General features: G+C 43.1%; 1 protein-coding gene across 3 annotated transcripts in view; it reads left to right on the forward strand.

The window, feature by feature from the left end:
- Nucleotides 1-23061, forward strand: part of EVA1A (eva-1 homolog A, regulator of programmed cell death) — a 222537-nt gene that overhangs the window by 52100 nt on the left and 147376 nt on the right. For all 3 annotated transcript variants that reach the window (XM_064448163.1, XM_064448160.1, XM_064448162.1), the window contains exon 2: nt 15838-16052. In XM_064448163.1, coding sequence (XP_064304233.1) covers nt 15972-16052 — 81 coding nt within the window. In that variant the 5' untranslated portion in view covers nt 15838-15971. The remainder of the gene's footprint in view (nt 1-15837; nt 16053-23061) is intronic.

A 23061-nucleotide genomic window follows, 5' to 3' on the forward strand; every position in this document is an offset into this window, starting at 1 on the left:
CACCCACTTTGTCATGTCCTGAAGTGCTACTGAGTGCTCCTGATTGAAAATAAGTATGAATTTACCTCTTTTTATCCCCAGTGTTTCTGTGGCTATTGCTGCTTCCCATTCACAGGTCCTTATTTTTCCTTTGGCCTGCCCGTGGGTATAGAAATGGGACCATCTTCGGCAGATATTTGGAAAACTGAGGTGCAGGGGTGATGCCAGATGAACTGTTCTGGGAACTCTTCTCTGGCCCTGTGGCTGGTGGCCAGAGCTGACCTGTTTTGATGGCACCAGGGAAGAGGTAGAAGCTGTCTGGATGGGCTTTTGGTCCTGAGAAGCTAAACTAGTATGGTTAAACCTCTACACTAACTACAGAAATGCAGTCTTTCTTTTGTTTTATGTAGGAATCACTCTAAGGCTAGATACTAAAGAGAAAAGTTACAGAGGCAGCAAGACTTCAGGAATAGCAGAAGCTGAAGAGCACCAGAGTCTCTCCAAAGACCATGTTCCAGCATTAGCAACCACTGCGTTGCTGTGACATAAACCCCTCATTCATCTGTGGGACCCCAGAGGGATCAGGGCAGTGAGTTGCCACTGTACTGACCTTTCTTACCCAAGGTGGGCTCCACCTTGGAAAGCCCTTATTAGAAGAAGGTCATGAAGCCACTGCTCAATGCTGTGATCCACAATGAGCAGTTCAGCTCATCTTTCGATGCCTATAATGAATATACATTTGAGCTAGTTAGATGGGGCTCCCTTTACAGTCAGCAGAGAGGGGTAAACTGGTTTCAGACATGGTTTGTCTGTCCTTTACTGTTCTCAGTTAGACATCCACTTTAGAATAAAATGTTTCACACCTGACAGTGCTTTCTTATTTCTGCTGACTGTATGGAGAGAGTTCAAATGGTAAACCCCATTCATGGTGGGCCCTAAGGGTCAGTCTTCTAAGCCAAAATTTTCCTCCATGCTCTGGCTTTGCCCAGCTAGGAAACAAAGCTACCTTCCCACCAATGCAAAAAAGAAAAATCTGAGGACAGGGATCTAATAGGTCTTGATAATGAAGGCTAAATCAGGATAAACTAATTTAGCCAGTAATTTTTAAAGCCCCAACAAGAATACTACAGGTTCTGTGATAGAGTGACATGATTCTTCAGGAAAAATAAAACTAGAGCTAAATTGTTGAGATATTTTGAGACAGACAAGGCTTTTCACTTGAGCACCAGGAAAGTAGGGTTTGTTTAGCAGGCAGAAAGGAAGCTCCTGCATTAGTGCTTGATCTTCAGCCCAGGGTACAGAGACCATCCTGCCTTTAATCCCAAGTGCTAATTTCCTGTCCATTCCTGCAATGCCTTTTCCAGGAGGACCATGTGGGAAGTTGAGGATAGTTAGCTTCTAGCTGCTTGGGCAGCCCAACAGCTTGAACTGGCGGTGCTCAGGATGCCTGTCTCTTGTTAGTATTGTTTATATCAAACTGAAAAACCAGTTTACTTGTGAAATCATCATTCCTGCTACCCTGACAGCATTTATTGTTGCTTTAAGTTGTCCAGTTACTGGTGAATAATAAATTCCTTCTTGGCTGAAGTCAATGGCTTAAACAGAAGATGCTGATCTGGCAGTTTTGCCTGGTTGTTGCATATGCAATACACTGCGTGTTCTGTTAAGGCAATATTTGAAGTTTGTAGCCACGCCATCAGAGACAAGCCATATCAGAAATTAGGGGAGACTTATGCAAACCTACTTTTTTGTCGTCTTATCTTTTTCTCTTTTTGTAGCCAGTCAGAATCCCCTTTTTTCCTAGATAATTTTTATCTCTGGGTAACACAGTCCTTTCTACAAACAGGTATAATTTTGAGCTTGACCATGTGGGAACATAAAGAGGGGTCACTTACAAATGGATGTTCTTGCTCAAAATCTTTCTTTTCCCTCCTTTTTAGTATTCTAAGGCTTCTCTCTTTCTGTTTCTTCAGTTTCCCTACCTTTGCTCAAGTGACGCAGCCACCACGATGCTTCAGCTGATTCTTGCACACTTCTAATGAACAAATGCGGAACAGGATTTTTTTTTATATGTCTGCTCTACTCTGTGTGTCCTTTTGTTTTCCCTTTTTAATTTCCTTCCCCCCCCTCCCTACTCTGCTTCTTCCTTTCACTGTTTAGCCTTTTCTATCTTGTCTCAGTCTGTCCTCATTTCCTTTCCTCTCTTGGGGTTCATAAAGCTGCCAAGGCCTGGCCAAAGAAATATGCATTTCACAGGCGAAGGTCATGCAGAGGGCAGCATCATAGTTCTTATTGCAGGTCCTGGGGAAAAGGATGCAGGTTCATTCCAGAGCTGTTGCTTTCATTAAATTTGTCAAATCTACCCTAAATAGGAATAAATAAATAAAATATGGAATTTAAAGCAGAAGGAAAAGGGAGATATTAAAATCTCAGTGTTGGAAGCAAGCTTTTGCCTAATTTTTGAATTTTCTTGGGAGGTAAGTTCTGGGAGAATTCCCACAAGGTTTCTGGTCTGGAGGGGAACCACCAGGGTGGATTCTCCACAGTGTCTCAGCAGAGCTCGCACCCTATGTCTGTGAGCAGTAGCTGCCCTTCCCACCACAGGCAGCAATTTCTCATTTGTCTCAGAAAATTTCCAACTTCTTCAGTGGAAAAATTGCTAGGTGGCAAAGCAATCCAGAGTGATTTGACCTACATGAGCATGAAAATTGCCTATTACCCTTATTATACAACGTCAAATGAAGGGGGCCTTGAATTTCACAGTTTGGAATACAGAGAAGTTTCTAATAAAAATGACTATTGGAGCCTTAAAGTGCTTGTTAAAATCAGTGAGAGAGACTATAACCTGATTGGAAGTATTTTCCTGTAGGAGAGCTCTTCGCTGCCAAGATGGTATTTGCACATGTAAGTCACGCTGCATTATTTCATGCAAGGTAATAGGATTTCAGATTTGCTCTCCAGGATCACAGGAATTGTTCAGCATTTTGACCTGCCAGTTGAAATCTACTTTTTTTCAGGGATGTGTAGGTCACTGAGAATGCCAGAGGTGGCTTCTGGCACTGTGTGCAAAGCACTCACATCTGCTTCTGATGGCTTTAGCAGCAGCTCCTGTAGGGTTATGCACTTTTGCCTTCACTCCTGCCATTTGACCTAGTCTAAACAAAGCTGCCATCTCTCTGTACTCATAGTCTTGTCAGAATAAGTTCTCCCAAATGGGCAGAAACCTGTTTATTTAGTGTTGGTATTCCTTAGCCCTTGTCAGATTGTCATGGCTTAGTTCTTGATTTGCTTAAAGAATTGGTCAGTGCGCATAAAGTCTCGTCTGTCACCTGTGTGGTCAAATAACTTGTTTTCTTTGTCCCAGGGTGATATGCTGTGCAAAAGCTTTCTTTTCATTTGGATGGTAACAGGGTATTTCCCTGTCACTCCCAGCAAAGCTGTGGGCGAAGGCCAGGCTGCTTTTAGGCACTTCTGCTGGAGCTCTGCAGAGGCACGTGGTCCTAGCAAGGCTGATGTGTATTTCCCTTGCTGCATATTTCTAATACAGAAACAGACCTTTCCCACTGTGTTTGGAATGGTAAAAGTCTGTTTTTTGGTCAAATTGGACAGTTCTCAACCTCCCTGGGTTGGTGCTCTGTCTCTCACTGTCACGCTGCATGGAGACATGAAGGAGCTGTCACAGACCTTGCCGGAGATCTGATATGCAGCGGCTCCTTTCATGACAGATGCCGAATATTTCCTATTTCCAGAGAAGATTTGGGACTGAATTTTCTTTGGTATACAATGAACTGGTAAACACCACGCTTTCAAAATACTAGAAGAAAAAACAAAAGGTGCATTCATTGGGCATGGGGGTGCAGCAGAAGACTGCTGTCAGGCACTGTGCTCACCACTGTTGACTTCATGTGGGTGATACAGCTAAGGAGCGCCCAAGAACGGTATTGATGGAGATAAAGAGGTGCCTCACAGAGACTTATAGGGTGCTTTTCCCCTGGGCATGGAGAAAGTATGACAGTGGTTGTTTGCAGATTGACCACACGAGCTGTGGAAGTGCAAATTCTATGCTATGTTACCCTATTCTGTTCTGTGTCATGGGTTAGGTGGAGGTGAACTAAAATGTTGATCACCATAAAATATTTTTGGCCTCTTGAATGAGTAGTGAGACATTCAGTAAGCTCAGAGCAAGTCCTGAGGGAGGTGCATGGGTCCAGCTCCTGACTGCTTTCCCAGTTACATAAGAGTATTGCCTTGGTTAATCACTTTAGCAACACATGAATAAGTTGGTCTCTGGACCTTGACAAATGGAACTAATTTGATTTCAGCAATTTTAGTGACTAGGCCAGAGGGTGCAGAAGGGCTGTCAGTCTCTCTCTTGCCTAAGACCCAGGTGTTTGTAGGAAAGGCTGAGCATCAGCATGCCCTGGGAGCAGGCTGAGTACGGGGAAGATCTTGTTTGAGCTCTTGAACTTTGCTGCAGGCAGTGCTCCCTACAGCTGCTGGAAGACACCAAGCTGTGGGATTGTTTTTCTTAGCCAGGGTCTTTCCATTTGCATGTTAGATTTGTAATGATGTTCCTTTCCTAGATCAGATTTGTTTTCCATAAAAATTGTCACAAGAAGGGGTGGGATCAAAAGGACTTTGTTGTGGAACTGGAAGTCAAAATGGACACCAGTAATACTTGTCTACCTGAGGAATTTTACCAGCAAAGGTGCATTGGTAGTTATGCAAGTGTGTCCCCGTGTGGCTACATTTACTACGGAAAATTATATGGGTAACTTTATGGCAACCTAATTATATCACTGTAGTTTTGCTGTTAAAAATCTCTTATATATAAACCATCTAGAGAAAACTGTCCTTTCAATAAAATAAACCTGTTATAACTTAATTTAGAAGAGCTACATGACCCCCGGTGGTGTGAGCTCTTTATCACTACTTAGCATGCAACAGCAAGGCCACAGTGAGCAGTGCTGTGATTTATTTGTGTGATGACTGTGTTTTGGAAAGGACTTGGTTGAGAGCCAAGGAGAAAGAGTGAATTGAATCTGCTCAGGAAGTATCACCCGTGTAGTTCCTTCAGCTATAAAGTGATGACCTTAACACTTACTGCAGCTGTATCTCTAGAATGAAATAGTGCCTAGCTTGTCTGTAGTGCCTGGAATTGACCTTTTGGGGCTGTAAGAAGTATACACTAAATCTCTCAAAATTACAGCTCTTGTTCTCCAAGTACCGAACAAACCCCATAAGGCTTCCCAAGGTGACCTGGAAATTATCTTTAGGTTATGAGACAACATATATTTTATAAATATGACTGTGCTATGTGCAATATACTTTATATAATTGACACATAATACATACTAATGCATGCTAACTTTTTACAATTAAAGTAAGACATTAATATTTGTAATGCTGGAACACTGACATATTAATTATATAATGTATTAATATATAGATGAAATACATACACATAGGCATGGAATTTTTAGTGGAAGTGTTAGGAGTTGCCAAATCTGGTAGCCTGATAGAGGCAAAGCAGCGAAAGGCCGGTGTTCCCCAGCCCAGGCAGTAGTGATGCTCGGCATCTATTCTGGACAGGGAGATGTGCCTGTGTCTGGCCACAAAGATCAGCACAGGCAGAAACACTCAGCATTCACACAAACACAAACAGCACCAGTGGCCTCATCCTGTCCCCCTCTCTGGCTGATCAGGATGAAAGCCTGTCAGTAGAAAACGTGCATGCAAACATACAATGTAGGTCCCCCAGTAACTGGCCTGAGACAGTCTATGCAGTAGCTGGCTCATGGGTCCCCTCATCTGCAGTCACCTCCCACAGAGGCGTGTGGACATGGATCGGTCTCTCCATTGACTCCCTGACTCCTGGTCTTCCTGTAGCTGGCCTCGACCTCCTGGTCTCTCCTGTAGCCAACTCACTGGCTGTCTGGTCTCACCAGTATCTGGCCCAGCCACTTGCCTACCTGGCTCCCAAAGCTCTTATCCTACATGCCAGCTAGTTCAGCCTGATATTCACTAGAGGTCATGCACTGACATACATACCCATACAGTATGCACACTCTCGCTCTGGTTGCTGGCAGGACAGACACACAGACCCTCTGACCTGTGGTCTGACTCCGGTTGCTGGCACTGAGGCCCTCATACCTGCACATGCACACAGACCAGTGAAAAGGGCTTTGATCTAAAATACGGGAGCAGGAATAAACAGCTGGAGAGAGGGTTGCAAGTTGGTGAAGTCCCGGTGCAGCTCTTTCCAGCCAGGTTCTCTGTATTGTCAAATGTCCTTCAACATCGTGGCTGCCTGCCTGCAACCATACAGCTAGTGAAACAAGAGTTTTAAAAAAATTCTTTAAACCTAGCGGAATTGGATGGTCAACACCTTGAATTACAGGTCATGATACTGGTATAAGATTATAAGAGACACACTGACAAACTGGAGGGAGTCTGCTGGAGGGCCAGTAGGATGGTTTGGGGCTGGAGCGCATGGCATAGTAGGGGAGGCTGGAGAAGAGAAGGCTGAGGGTGTATCCAGGTGCTTCTATCTGCTTTCTAAAAGTGGTTATACATAAACCAGAACTAGACTCCTCTCAGAGGTGCAAAATAAAAAGGCAAGAGGCAACAGACGTGAGTTGTTGCAGGGGAAATTCTGAGCACTTCTTTGGAAAAAATTTTAAACAGAAGGGTGGTGGAGCACTGGCATGGGTGCTTCAGAGACTGTGGAATCCCTGTCCTTGGCAGTCCTTGCTCAGGGCTGAACAGTGTGCTGAGCAGCTTGATCTCGCTTTGATATTGGCCCCACTCTGAGCAGCAGTTTGGACTAGATGACCTGCAGGAGGCCCTTCTAGGCTAAATTTCCCTGATTCTAGAAAGTAAAACTTTTTTTAAAAAGACAAACTTTAAACTTTGTTCATTTGCCTTTTCAAAATGTAAAAGATCAGGAAAAAAGAGATAATCTCCATAGCCATAAGGGCTTTAAAAACTTATTTTAGAAAAAAGTATGTTCTCAAGAAACCATAGACTTATGGGACATTCAAAGAAAATAATCTAAGATGATGTTGAAATAGCAAATAAGATTTTTTTTTAAATGGATTTTTTAGAATAATTCTTTAAAGTTCTGGACACAAAAGACTTGCAGTTGGAGTTGTTTATTAAATGCTCCAGAGTTATTCCAACAGTCTGTGGAAGGGCTGTTGAGTTTTATTAAATTCTATAGGAGTTTATAGTCTGGAAACCTAAGGGACTAATTAGCAATAATCCTCACTAGTATCTGAGTTAGATTCAAGCCTGCAGAGTTGAAAACCACCATGTTTTTATTCCTGTCACCCCTACCTGTCTCATCCTTACGCAAACTCAGGGAGACCTATGAAATACTATTCAGCATTTACAAAATGTTACCTTGTTTAGCCGTAAAACGCTGACACTCAGCTGCAGTTCTAAATTCACTCTTGTTTCAAAGCTGTTTTTCTAAGTTAACACTGGATACTGCTTGGAGCCGCAACTGTGGTACAGAAGATCAGATAGTGGGCAAGGAACTGTTGACTAAAATAAAAATATTTTCCAAAGTATGCTTACAAGATGTTGAAGTTTTTCCAGTGCTGTATGGTATCTGAAAGGAGAAAGGGTTGGGGAGTAGTTGAAGTAAAAGCAAATCTCTCTGTAGAAGGTTTGTAATAGCAAATTTTAATCTCCAGTGTTAGTAACAAAGCAAAACAAACCCTACTTGTCTGTACTAGGCTGCTGTGTGATTTGAGAGAGCTGCTTTTACTCCTGCAGCCACAGGATTATCAGTAATGCCTGGTATGAAATGCATTCATTCAGTTACTTGCTCCGGCTTCAAGCCTTCCCTGGGGTCACGTTTCTGCCCTGTTTGCCTATCCTCGTGGTGTGTTATTCTATTCCACTGGCTTAACACTGTTTCTGTGAGATGTTATGAGTATCAGTGTACTGTGTATAAAGAATAAGCTGAAATTCTCCAGTCTATAGCCTATCTGAAAAACAGTCTGGTCTAGGGGTAGTCTGAGCTCCAGAAAAGGGTCTGATTAAGGCCTCTCCTGGAAGAAAGTTCTGTTTCACGTTTACAGTCTCAAAACCACCTGCAAGGAAGCTGAGGAAACTAGAAGAAAATAAGAGTAGATATTGAAAAAACAATCTAGATCTGGAAAATTAAGAGGATTAAAAAACAAAAAAACCCTGTGTCAATCAGGGGCAAGGCAATGTTTTATTCACTAACACAGTTAATTGCACTGACTTCACATGTTTCAGATAATGGGAAATTTCTTGCTTCTAAATACGATTTTTTTTTTCATTATGCTGATTTTTCTCAATTATATGTATACACTTCTATATTTGTAACTACAAAAGCTCAAAATGGGGCATTTTAAGAAGAAATTACTGTAGCTTAGATATAGCTTGATGCAGATATTAATGAGGCTCTGTCTTGAATTATGTGTAATAGAATCATAGAATCGTTAAGGTTGGAAAAGACCCTTAAGACCATCGAGTCCAACCGCTATCCAACCAATCTGCCAAGTCCACCACTAAACTAGACCCTCAAGCACCATGTCTACCCTTCTTTTAAATACCTCCAGGGATGGAGACTCCACCACCTCCCTGGGCAGCCTGTTCCAATGCCTGACAACCCTTTTGGTGAAGAAGCTTTTTCCTAATATCCAACCTAAACTTCCCCTGGCACAGCTTGAGGCCATTTCCTCTCATCCTATCGCTTGTTACTAGGGAGAAGAGACTGACCCCCACCTTGCTACAACCACCTTTCAAGTAGTTGTAGAGAGCAATAAGGTCTCCCCTCAGCCTCCTCCAGACTAAACAAACCGAGGTCACTCCGTCGCTCCTCGTAAGACTTGTTCTCTAGACCCTTCACCAACTTTGTTGCCCTTCTCTGGACATGCTCCATCACCTCGATGTCCTTCCTGTAGTAAGGGGCCCAAAACTGCACACAGTACTTGAGGTGCCGCCTCACCAGTGCCAAGTACAGGGGCACAATCCTTGCCCTGCTCCTGCTGGCCACACTATTCCTGATACAAGCCAGGGTGCTGTTGGCCTTCTTGGCCACCTGGGCACACTGCTGGCTCATGCTCAGCTTGCTGTCAACCAACACCCCCAGGTCCTTTTCCTCCAGGCAGCTTTCCAGCATGGGGTTGTTGTGACCCAAGTGCAGGACCCGGCACTTGGCCTTGTTGAATCTCATACCGCTGGCTCCGGCCCAACGATCCAGCCTGTCCAGGTCCCTCTGTAGGGCCTTCCTGCCCTCCAGCAGATCAACACTTCCACCCACCTTGGTGTCATCTGCAAACTTACTGAGGGTGCACTCAATCCCTTCATCCAGATCATCAATGAAGATATTGAACAGGACCGGCCCCAACACTGAGCCCTGGGGAACACGACTCATGACCGGCCGCCAACTGGATTTGACTCCATTCACCACCACTCTCTGGGCTCAGCCGTCCAGCCAGTTTTTAACCCAGCGCAGAGTGCACTTGTCCAAGCTGTGAGCAGCCAGCTTCTCCAGGAGAATGCTGTGGGAGACAGTGTCAAAAGCCTTGCTAAAGTCCAAGTAGACAACGTCCACAGCCTTCCCCTCATCCACTAAGGAGGTCACCTTATCACAGAAGGAGACCAGGTTAGTGAGGCAGGACCTCCCTTTCATAAACCCATGCTGGCTGAGCCCGATCCCCTGGGTGTCCTGCATGTGCTGCGTAATAGTATTCAAGACGATCTGCTCCGTGACCTTTCCCGGCACCGAGGTCAGGCTGACAGGCCTGTACTTCCCTGGATTCTCCTTCCAACCCTTCTTGTAGAGGGGCGTCACAATCGCTAGTTTCCAGTCATCTGGGACCTCCCCTGTTGACCAGGACTGCTGATAAATGATGGAGAGTGGCTTGGTGAGCTCCCCTGCCAGCTCCCTCAGTATCCTCGGGTGGATCCCATCCAGCCCCATGGACTTGTGAACATCCAGGTGGAAGAGCAGGTCGGTGACTGCCACCTCTTCAACAACTGGGACTTCATTCTGCATACTAGCTCCATCTCCCAGCACAGGGGCCTGACAACCCTGAGGATGACAAGTCTGACTATTAAAGACTGAGGCAAAGAAAGCATTAAGTACCTCAGCCTTCTCCTCATCTTTACTGGCAAGGTTACCTTCCACATCCAACAAAGGAGGAAGATTCTCCCTGGCCCTCCTTTTGTCACTGATGTATTTATAAAAGCATTTTTTGTTATCTTTAATGGTGGTGGCCAGTTTTAAGTTCCAACTGGGCCTTTGCCTTCCTAATCTTTTCCCTGCTTAACCTCACAACATCCTTGTAGTCCTCCTGAGTCACCTGCCCCTTCTTCCAAATAGTTCAAATAATAGTTCATTAACCATTAAAATCCTTTGAGTTTCCCTGTAATTTATTAGAAGTTTTGGATCATATCTGAACAGTTTGTGCGGATTTGTGTTTGTCTCTAATCCTCCAGCACGCACACCCACAGAGATGTTTCTTGGTGAAAGTTGTAATCTGTCTTCTGATGACTGGTGAGCTGGTGTGTTGCTATGTGCCTTGTCAAGCAAAAATAGTACTTAGTGGAAGCAGGAGAAGAGGGCTTACTACTTTTAGATATCCATGGTTAAATATGATGTATGAATGACTGTGTATGCTCTACTATTATCCTACATCTGGCTGGAAGGAAAACTCTTATATCATCTGTGCTTTTTGAAGCACCTCATCAGTTGCTGTGGTTTCAAAAAGGCAGGGTTGTAACTCTATAACAGTAAGTAAAGGATGATGTTTAGATTTACAATACCTGTAAAATGATGATGTTCTGTATGAAACTATTATTTTTGTCTAGTCTGCATGTGTCAAGGGTTAGGACTGGCTGTTGGATGAGAACTGAGCAACAGTTCCCTGGAGAGGCAATGGTAAAAATGGTTCTTGGTAACAGGCGTTGCTGGGTGGGATTGAGTTACAGTTGGCATTAAGGGTTGTATTTGGGAGTAGCGGAGAGTAATTGCTGTTGACTGACAGGAGTCAAACGTTAGACTTTGGAAAAATAAATTGCGAGGAATGTTTGGAGGGAACATTTCCTTCTCATTAGAGGGAAAAATGATCTATCATTTTTGTGAGGTGCTTCTTTTGGTTGTTTATTCTGTCTTCAGTGTGTAAATGCTCGCTTTGGTAATGACATTGGTCTTCTGAAATGAGGAGATGACTCCTGTACATTGACTCCTATACGTTGGTTTAATTTAACAATGCCCACCAGCAAAGATTCCATGTCCTCAACACAATCTTTAAAAAAAGAGAATTGCCAAACCCCAAAGTTTTGAGATTGTTTTTGTTTCCCCAGACTTTCAAAATATATGGCATTTGGAAAAGATTTGGTGGGCTTAATGCTTTAGATTTCTTTTATGCTTTCAGCATGCTTTCAAGCTGAAATAGATATTTTAATGAAAAGCTCAAATTACCACCTGCTCTAACATTGTCCTCCCTGGACAGGCTAATAAGTGAACCACCAAAAAATTTCCTGATAAAATAAAGAGGATTTATGTCACTTACGCTCCAAGGTGAAGCATGACAAAATAGAGTAGATTTGACTGTGGCAGTACAGCTGGGATATTTTCCTCAAATAATTGCTTTCCTTTGGATCCTGTATCCTACAACAGGGATTTCACATCCCAGAATTTGAGAATGAAGAAAGCAGTCGCAAATGTCTTTGGCCATCTTTAATAACAGTCTGCCTTATCTTAGTTTGGAGTGAACACTTGTAAGGCTGTAGCTTGTATCTCACATAATACAACGAAATATACTTGGTGAGGAGTCATAAAATCATTTGATAACACCTTTATCATCTCAGTTCCTTGACTGTCATATTCTGTGGTCTATGAATAGCTGATCAGTGATCTGCTGTATCATTTTACTAAACTAAAATAGTTTCTTGCAGCCATCCAAAAGAGATTTTTTCATGCTTGCCAGGAAAGAGTCCAAGAGCTCTGTAAGCTATTCCTTGTGTACTAATGAAGTGCTTCTTACCTTGGTGTACAAAGGCCATTGAAGTCCTCAACACCTGCCATTGGCTACATGTTTATGCATTTCATTCAGTAAAGAGCATCCCAGCAGTTGCCTCCCTGGTACCACATGTAGTGATAGGCAGTGAGAGGTTAGTGGTTGGACTCGATGATCTAAAGGGTCTTTTCCAACCTTAACAATTCTATGATTCTATGATTCTATGAAAAGGTAATTGGAGACTTGTTACCAAAAATTCAGCAAGGATGCTAAAAACAATTAAGATTTTGGATTACTGAACCATGAATCAACGGGTAAAGAAATGCCAACACTTTCAAAAGAACTACCAATGAATGTAGTGCAAATTTGGCAAACTTTAAGAGGAGAGGAAAAGAGCATTAATTCTCTACAGCTACTTCCTTTTCCTCTTTGAAGAACATCATGTCATCCCTGATAATGCCCATGCCTAAGCCAGTATATTCTCTCTGACAGTGGTCAGCGCCAGATGTTTCAGACTTTGTGCCTTGTTTATTATTAGCCAGTCACCATCAAAGCATTCAATCCCTTCATTATCTTGAGCTTGAATGAACTCAAGTTATTTTGAGATTGCTGATGGAAGACGAGAGGAAGGGGTTGTTTCAACAAGTAATCTGCACTAATGGCAGGGGTTGAAACCTTTCGTGATCTTGAATTGGTAATAGGAAAGGCACACTCTAGGATGGCTGTTCTGACGGAATAATTGGATATTCAGAGGAGTCAGTAGTCTTGACTGCACTTTGGTTGTATTTCTCTGGCTCCTTAATAGGTCAGCCTCAGGGAAGGGTCCTAATGCACTGAAGTAACAGCGTGGAAAGTGGGACTTAATGGTTTGTGTTATGTTCTGGTTTTGTTTGTAGTTTGCTTTTCCTGATGCCTGTCTTATATGGTTGCCGTAATTTTGAGGGAGAAGAGCTGATCTGACTCCAGGACTAGGTGTACAGCATCACACACAGCATCACTAGGTGTACTGACTGGGAAAGCAGATGCACTCCAGTAGTTCGTTTTATCCTTGGAGGGCTTCCTTGCGCAAGTGAGATAAAGGCACTAAATTACACAGTGCTGTTCCCTCATCTGATGCAGCCCTGTCACTTACTGTAATTACTGGGGCTGTGTTTCAGCTTTTTTCTTATGAGGAAATGCTGCCCTGGGGACTTGGCAATTAATATGTTGATTTGAGTAAATATCTATTTGGCACACACCTTGAGGCACTGCAGCAACAGAACTGCTAAATAAGAGCTACAGACTAAAATTCAGAGAAATCAGAGAATCCAGCACTCATAGTGGCTGCTTGAATGCTGAAGCTGAATTACTGTGTGTTGGTTATCTCAAAGATCAATGATTATGGTTGTTTTAGGCACCTTGAAATTTGTTCGGACCAGTATTCTTTCTCACAACTCCTGGGGCAGGTTTCAATTCTGGTATGGAAGAAGAACTATTCCCAGTAAAAGCTCTGGACGAAGCCATACTATTTTGGAGAGTAAGAGGAAGTTGCTGGATTTGGCCTTAGGGACAGAGAAAAGGCTTTGTGAGTGTTTAACTTAGTGGAGTAAATATACCCTACAGATGTGTCTACAAGGATAGCTAGATCCTGAAATGATTCTGAGCAAGCCACATGAATTCTCTCAAACCACATGAATTGTGTTTCCCTGTGTGCATTATCACATCGTGGAAGACAGGATGATGAACGTGAGGAAGCAGTGCACCTTACGGCAATGAAGGGTAACTGCATACTAAGCTGGACTCTCGGTATAGCAAAGATGTTGAGAAACTGGAGAGAGTCCCTTTAGCTGCCAAAAAGGCAAGGGTACTGGAACATATGATAAATAATAAGAGACTGAGGGAGATGGTCTGTTCATCTAGGAGAAGTAAAGAATAAGGACAGTGGGATCTAATTACTGCTTTATACTACCTAATGGTATAGAGAAAATGGAACCACTCTTTTCTCTGAAACACACAATGAAAGAACCAGATGGAACAAACAAAAATCATAACATGGGAAATTCCAGCTGCGTGTAATGAAAAAGTTTTTCACCCTGAAAGTCGTTAAGCACTGGCACAGGTTGCCCAGAGAGGTTGTGGAGGCCCCATCCTTGGAGATATTCACTACTGGAGAAGGCCCTAAGAAATGTGATCTAAGTTGGCCGTGCTCTGAGCAGAAGGTTGGACTAGATGACTTGCAGAGGTACCAGCCTAAATTATTCTATGACTGTGGGCTACTAAGAAAATAGTCACAGTTTAGCCATTTAAAAAAAAAAAAAAAAAAAAAAGACCAAGATATACCTCAGGTTCCCTTTTAGGAATTTGCCTAGGGACTACTTGTTTCTCTTGATGGTTTTGTCTTTTCTCTGTACTCTAACTCTTAAGAAAAGAGTCTACCATTTCTTAATAAATGAGGTAGAGAAAGACAAGGACAGGGCATTGTGGGATTGCTGCTGGTAGACTTGTGTTGGTGGCCAGTAGTGGGAAGGGGACTTCCAAACTTATTACAGAGAGGAAGTCTGCAGCGTCGAATGGGATCACGGCCGGCACTGATATAGGACATGATATAGAGTTCCCTGCACAGATGTCTCTATATCAGCACCATGGAGTTTTAACCCCGGGTGTGAGTGTGGCAAAGTCAGGATTTGTTTGGCAGTTGCCATGGAAACCTGTGCACAATCAGCCCTTTTAGCTCAGTGTGACTTTAATGAGGCTTTGCCTCCATGCTTTATTGTTAACAGCTTTATTGTGGATAACATCATCCTCTAACAAACAGGGAGAGATTTGGGTCTGTGTACTGTTTTCCTTCTAAAAAGATTGAAACTTTGCAGAATTGGTGAGAAAGCAAAGGTTTTGTGTCAAAGGCCTAGAACAGAAGGTGCAACCAGAAGAATTGAAGTGGTGTATGGTGAAGGGAGATCAAAGATGTGACTGGTGTGCCATGATGGAATAGGACCTCATACAACCAACTATAACCCAAGCTTTTCCCTCTAGTGACTCAGTGTCTGGGCCTGGTTCACAGGAAAAGTGAGGTTGGAAGGGACTTCACTTCTCTAGTCTAACCTCCTGCTCAAAACTGGGTCAACTAGAAGGTCAGACCAGGTTGCTCAGGGCTTTATCCAATAAGGTCTTGAAAGCCTCCAAAGATGTAGACTGTACAACTTCTCTGGGCAATCTGCTCTGCCGATTGACTGCCCTCACAGTGAAAAAGTTGCTCCATATACCTGTTCTGAAACGCTCTTGTTTCATCTTGTGCCTATTATCTCTCATTGTCTTACCATGCACCTCTGTGAAGAGCCTGGCTCCATCGCCTTGATAACCTCCTTGTAGATATACTGGCAGGCTGCTATTAGTTTCCCCCAAAGCTGTCTCTTCTCCAGGCTGAACAAGCCCCTTCTTACAGGTCAGGTGCTTCAGCTCCCAACCCTCTTGGTGGCCCTCTGCTGAACTCACTCCAGTTTATTGATGACTGTCCTGTATTTGGGGGAAAAAAATTGCTTGCAGTATCTAGATGTGGTCTAAATGATGAGTCTGGCTCAGCTACATTTCCTGTAAACTTGGTAGCTATGCCAATGTGTGTAAGTGGAATGATTGGAGTAAGGGTTTGGACCATCTGAATATTGCTTCCCCTAAGGATATATAACATGGCTGAAAGCCAAATCACCAACCACCACCACCATGTCATCATCTCTCTCCTTTGCATGTCTGTGAGATGAGTATTAAAAAGCTGCGTCCCTCATTGCTTGTTAGTTGTGCTTGTTAGACCACACTGCTGTAAATCACCTAAATATTAACTACCTTTCACTAATAATGTTTTTTGTCATGTTTTTTGCAGGTTACATATCACAAGTACTAAAGAATTACACTGACCATGCCTGCGATGGAGAATATGTCTCCCTGAGATGTCCTCACAGAACCACCATCAGCATCCAGTCTTCTTTTTACGGCCGGATTGTACCAAGTCATCAGATGTGTCCTTCTCGCTATCCCCACTCCTATGCAACTTTAATTAAAGAAGATGTTGCCTGTTCAGTTGGCACTTCCCTTCAGGTATTGCACAATAAACTGGATCTGTTAATTTTGGGCTTCATCTTTCCTTGCCCAGGCAGCAGCTGTCTGTGCTGGTGCTGCATAGACTGGTATCAAGCAGTGCTACCCAGTGTGGGAGCACTGTCATCTCACACAGCTTAGTGGGTAATTAATCTTTGTACTTTAGACAGGACTGAATTAGTTTTTGCTGATGAATTTCTTAATTTTACGGCAACTCTAGTCCATAACAGTTCAGGAATGTGGTTGAAACAGCATTAGACCGCAAGACCACATTACGTTTGACTGGGTTTGAAGCTTTTTGTTTTTATAGTTTCCATTCCCAATGGTTAGCTTTTTCAACAAATTCAGAAGTTGCCGTGGCATTCTTTTGACTTCAGAACTGATCCTATTTCAAGAGGCTTTTACTTTGGTAACTTGAAACCCAGAGACAATCCTTGGTTTTACTTTTTCTGATTCATTTGGTTCTCAGGCCACTGTAAGTGATCATACATCACTTAAGCTTGTAATCCCAAGCATCAGCAGTTAATCAGCTCTGTCCATTTTTGTAGGGGATGTTGTCTATACGTATCCTCCCAAGAGCACATGTGACGTCAGCAAATCAAAGGATTATTTGGAAGTCGCCAGTGTTACTCAATTGTCAGTAGGAACAACTAAAATTAGAAACATAAGTTGGCTGTTGTTGTTGAGCTGAATGGGGTCTGCTCCTGGATGTTGAAGTAAGCACAAGTCTTTCCAAGTGCAGGATTTGGGACTGTAAAAACTTTTGGGCAAAGATCTCAAGCATCCAGTGTGTTTATGGCTATGAATCAATAATAACTCATAATAAAAATTTATAGCAGAGCTAGATTAATGAACCTGCTGGGCTAGTGAGTAACTTCTTTTATAATTTGACTAACAGGCAGAGTTTCCCCCTTCACATCTCATTCTTGCATCCAGGGTTTTTAAGAGGAATTTACAGCATTTTTTTAAAGTTGATATGAGTGCTTTGGCTTACAAATGTCAGTGTAAATTCTCAAGAAATTGTGCAGGGTTGGTACTTGCCTGTAGTGTAACCCTTAAGCTGACAGATTTGCAGTTGCCCTCATAACACTGCACAACAAATGACCGAGTTGTAGAATGGGAGGACATGGTTCTTATCAGTGGAAGGTTTTCTGGATATGTTAACGAAAGTTCATAATATGACAGACAAGAGGCAGTTATGTTGTTCAGGGTGCGAGAACATGGACTGAAGACTTTGGCAGAGGCCAGCCTTCCCTTCTCTTTTTTTTATTGATTTACTGCAAAATTTTCTTGAAATATTTTATTTACCTGTGTGATTGATAGTGATGTGCTTAGCCTCATCCCTTGCGGGTGAGTGACCCACTTGAGACATCTGGAAGAACTTGAGAACAGGGAAGATGTAACCTTTAGCTTTCCATGCCATGGTTTTATATGTAGGAAGGATTTAAAAGAAATCCTTACCTGCCTGGCTTAACTCCTTATGTCCTCAGAGCTGTTACCCATTAGCTGTGCCTCCAGCACTTACAGGGCTTGTAATTACAGCTCCCCTATTTATCAGAGTGAGAACTATGTTCCCTGTAGGTGGTTGTGCAGCAGATCTCTTGTACAGTCAGTTTGTTATATATGACTGAGACTGGAACATTCCTGTTCCCCCATTTTTGGAGATGCAGATGTACTAGGAAAGTAGATGACATTCTCTGTTCTGCCACAAATTTCTTGAGGGACTTTGGGCAAGTTCTTGAGTCTTTATGGAGAAGATCCACAGTGCCTCCTCGGTGCCCCCATATCTGTCTTTGATACCTCAATGTGCTGTGCTTGGCGAGGGTAGGATCAGTCCCAATGCCAGAGGTGATTCTTGTCTTCTTTCTCATTCCTGGAGGGGGTGAGGCCTCTCTGAAGGGTAAGCCAGAAACTCTGCAAGCTGAATGGCAAGCTGCCTGCAGCTTGCTGGTAGGAAATGCATGTATGTAGGAAAATTGGAAAGCTGTAGACAAGAAAATTGTGTGTGTATTTTTGTGGTTTTGAAACCCAGCTATATGGCTGCTATAGGCAGGACCAATTGTGTGTGTATTCTGATAGTAATTTAAAAAGTGAGCCAAACCAATCCCTTCAAAATTAAGTATATAAAATCACTGTGTCTAATCAAACCCATGACTGTATAAATTTGCTGCTTCTCTGGAAAGTGGCCTGGAAGGAGTGTAAGGGGCATTTATTAATACTATTCTCTGTAAACACTACCTGTGAGTAACAGTTAATTCCCATTTAGAAGCTCTCTCCCCTGTAAACGTCGAGTTCAGATGTTGTTTCTATGTTAAAAAGGGGAAAGAAAGGGTTGATTACACTGAGACAACCACTGCTAATCCAGCCTTATGTGGTTGGCTGCCATGATCCCTTACTTTAGTCACTTGTTTTTGTTTGAAATGAAATGCAGACCACTTGGGAGAGCGTGTCCCAGACATTAAGGCAGTGACCCCAAACTACATGTTTCTGTTATTCTAACACCATAATGTCAGATTTAGTGGGAGATTTCCAAATGCACAAAGAATTTGGACATTCAGTCTGGGATTTCGGTTTTGATGTGATAGGTCTCTTGTTAACTTTTAGGTTAAGTCACATGAATATGGAGAGATCAGAACAAAATAAAGTTGTGTTGAAAGCCCCACATTATTTGTTTTCTAAACAGCTCCCCCTGCTCCCTGCATTTGACTCAGTTTGACAGGGGAGCCCAGAGTTAGCACAAGCCACATGAGGTATGTGGCAGGAAGGACAGAGAGATTTGTGCTGTATTTGTGAAGCATTTTTGAGATATTTTCAAGATAGGAGTGTAGAAAGTTCCCATTCATCCTGTAATAGAAAAGCTCATTTGTGGCACTAGTGCTAGTCTGGCCTGGTATTGGCTCTTCTGTGCTTTCCTTGTGGTGTCCTGCAGAGGGTATTCCCAACTGGGAAGTAAAAGAGAGCAGTGTCCTCATCCCAGACAGGAGGGCTGGATGGGGGCCAGAGAAAAGGAATATCTGGAGCCTTGGTGGCTCTGGTAAAAGGGACCCATGCAGTGCAAACTGTCCTGCCTTGGCAGAAGAGGTCTGTGAGGAGGAGCTTTATTGTTGCTCAACTATCTCATCTGCTCTTACATAGGTCAGGAAGAACAGCTGCTAGGACCAAAGTCTATTCATCTTTCACCCAAAGAAGTAAACTCTTGAATATTAAGGGTCATTTACCATGGAATCATACAATAGTTTGGGTTGGAAGGGACCTTTGAAGGCCATCTAGTCCAACCACCCGCAGTGAGCAGGGACATCCTCAACTCGATCAGGTTGCTCAGAGCCCTGTCCAGCCTGACCTTGAATATTTCCAGGGATGGGGCATCTACCACCTCTCTGGGCAACCTGGGCCAGGGTTTCACCACCCTCAGGCACGTTGAAGTCATGCCATTGAAAATGGTTGGCAATAAGTAACAGGGTGTTTATCCATACTGCATAATTTATGCAGAGAGGTGAGTTGTGTGCCCACTAGAAGGTCTGTATCACCAGAGCAGGATCATGCAGAGATGTTAGCTTCGTTTTGAAGGTGCAGAGCTGCATTAACATAGTCCTGTATGTGTTGGTGTCATTGCGATGACCTGTAACTCCCACGTACCTTTACTCCTTTGGAGCAATCATGCAGGTGCAGTTGGTCTGAGAATGAAACCTAAAAATTTTGAGGGCTTGATGATTTTTGGTAGGTTGGTGCATTGTGCTTTCCCAATAGAGTTTTTCTCTTGCTCTGTAACCTCATGTCACCCACATAGCCCATTTTTATCTGCATAATGTCTGATTTTTTTACTGTGAGAGTATGGAGAAGAAGCTAGATTACATTGCTGCACAGCAGGGGGAGACACGGGAACACCTGCAGACACCCCGAGGAAGTCTGGTAGGGACCATCCTCATCTGCTTTAGCCTCTCCCTTATGCTGTAGTTCTCTCACCTCTCACACTACTGCACAGATTTGCATTTCCCTGCCATGGGGACATCTCATGAGGTCTTGCCTCTGGGGTAATAAGGAAGCTGATAAACACATACAGCAGCAGTGTACGTTTATTCAAATGAACACATAAATGTTGGCACAGAGGACAAAGGAGATATAGGAGTGTTAAGTGCAGAAGCATTGCCTAATGATAAGTGCCTACCGATAAGTGAATCGCTTTAGTAAAAAACCTAGTCACTCCTAGCCAAGCTCACAATACACAACTTGTGTCTGCAAAAATACATGGATGCGTGTGTATATTTGAAGAAAGCTGCTCAGCTGAAGAGGAAGAGGGTTGGCGTGGCCTGTTTATAAAGCTTTCTGCAGCTGCTCATTTCCGGATCAGTATTCCTAATGTCACTTGTTTTCAACAATAAACAACTCAAAGTCTGTAGGGAAGAATGTTTAATGGTTGGCCTAAAATTATTGCTTATTACCAGAAAACTAGATTACACTTTACAGTAGATTACCTGCAATATTCTCGTTTTGGTAAATTGACAGAAAAGTAAAACCACACTTATTTATAAGGAAAACAGAAAGCCCTGGAGCAAAGCTTATTTATAGGGAAAATAAAAAGCCCTGGAGAGGTGTGTTTTGTCCTTGGTGTCTCTGCTTCCAGATATTTGCCAAAGACACTGTAGGCTAACTTCTCTCCTAATAGATGCATTTACTGAAATCAGCAGGAAGCTACACTTCAGGGGGCAATGTTCTACGGTGTGACTTGTTTCCCCAAGATGAACCATGCTTACATGGTCCTGCGGAGTCATGCGTCTTGTTAGAAAGATTAGCCACTTTGGGGAGGGAGTGTAGGCATGGCCTGTGGTCTGGGTTTCTTTCAACACTCTCCAGGACAACCAGTCATTGGTGACAAGAATCACTAGTGCTGCTGATGTGGTATTTCCTTTTGTCCTTTAAGTGAGATACAGGACACCTTTGCTGCCACCAACTCAGCTGTCACGCCAGCAGCATGAGGCAGCCGTACAAAGGGCAGCAGATTCCTTGCATGCTAACCTCCCTCACTTTTATTTGCACCTACCAGGAAGGTTTCTGTGATAGAAAGCAAAGGGGAGCTGACCTTTTCGGTGGCAGAAAGATGAGATAAACTTTCCAGTAGCTGCATGACTCTGAAAGTATGGCCCAGTTGTTGATCACAAAACGGTGGGCTGGAAGGTGTGTGTGTGTTATAGTTTCTGAAAAGGGTTTTATTTTCCCCAAGTATTCTAGAATAACAGCATGGGAAAGTAAAATACAAAGTAGAAGAAAATGACTCAACTGCTTTATCTTTCTTGATAGGCCAAAGACAGTGGTTACTGCCATGCCCAGTCACAGGGTATTGTGTGGTCCCACTGATGTAACAGCTCTACATGGCCTCAACAGGAATTAGGGTCCTGCTGTATAGGCACTGTATAAACTTAGAGAAACGCTCCTTTCTCATGACTCTGAATGTCTGTAAGATGATGATGGTCAAGAGGAAAGAGGAAGGAAAATGATAGAAAGGGAGAAAAATGGTCATCAGTACCACTGGGAGGAGAACCCACTGTTTGTCATATTGCATAATACAGGATCTCCACAGCTTACACACAGTTTGAACAAGGGAAGTTAGTCTCAGAAATGTCAGTGAATTAAAGAGCAGTTCGGGCAACTCTTCATCAGACTGTATTAATTAATTTGCAGAGGATGGTGAGCAGTGAGTTCAGGGTCCAGAAGAGGTTACTGCAGTGCCAAAGTTGCTCTTAAAAATCACAGAACCAGTGCAGCTTCATTCATGAATCTTGCCCAGGATGAAATACAATGCTCTGGCAAACAGCTCCTGCAGCTAATTATTTGCAAGTAGAAGAACTGCTTGATGCAGAGGTAATAGATAATCTGTAAATTGCTGTATCTTTGAAATCTTTGGTTTGACTGAAATAGCTCATCAGAGCAGGGTGATTATGTACTGCAGAGGAAGAGACACTGGAGGTGGAGGTGGCCGGTGCAGCCTGTCTCTGTGATGAGGCAGGAGTGTTCCCCGGGGTGTAAGCCTCCTAATGCTTTGTTTACTCTAAATTTAAACTTTCCAAGTCATGGGGCGTCCATCATTGCCACTAAGACCCTGCTTGACAGTGTAATGGTTTGCTCTCAATGATTTTTTTTTTCCGCTTTGTGTTTTAAGCTTTCCCTTTCTTTAATCCCATGACTTTTGGTTATGCATCCTTTTGTATCTCTTCAGCTTAGACCTCCTTTCCCTTTGAAGTTGACCCTGCATACAGATTAAGTTTCCCACTGTTAGGAAATGTAGGTAATGGTTAATTAGGTGATATTTGTAATGCAGCTTTTATCGGGTCCTTCTATTTGCTGAGCATGTTCCCACTCTTTGTGAATCACTGTCTCTGGGCTCTTTCAAGGCTCTGCCAGAGGAGCTCTGGTGAATCTTGCTGTTGTGTTTTAACATCCCAGCCCCACTGCTGCCTGCCCTACTGCCCTGATGGCATTTATTTCTGTAGCGGAGCTGGTGAAAGGGAATGTGTGCCCAGTTTTCAGCTCTTTACTTCACAGTCTGGTGCATTAATATGTGTCACCAAACGTGTGGGCATAGTTCCCTCCTGCTGTCTCTGCTGTGAGCATTGCAGGGTCCATGGGAGAGTGATAAGAGATAGCTAGTAGGATACTAAAACCTGCCATAGATCAGTGGTCAGGATTCAGGGCCTCTGATCTCTTCATGTGATGCACATATTGAATGCAGTAATTTGGGCAAAGATGAATTACTTTCTAGTGGAGCAGGCTGGGAAGGTTGCTTGATGAAACCATAAGCAGGTAACCTGTAATTCATCAACACGGATTTAACTTCTTCATGTACTTTTTCTTTCCCTTTTGCTGATCCTTGGAAAATCCTCTTACACTGTGGACTTCAGTAATTTGCGTGAATGAATAGATGAACGTGCAATCTTCAGATAATTGGAAAAAGGACCTGTAAATAAGGTTGCAACTAAAAAGTACTAAGTTTGCAGTGTGTTTTAAAGTTATACCA

The sequence above is a fragment of the Phalacrocorax carbo genome, chromosome 3, assembly GCF_963921805.1.
Source record: "Phalacrocorax carbo chromosome 3, bPhaCar2.1, whole genome shotgun sequence".
In the NCBI taxonomy this organism is placed as follows: Eukaryota; Metazoa; Chordata; class Aves; order Suliformes; family Phalacrocoracidae; genus Phalacrocorax; species Phalacrocorax carbo.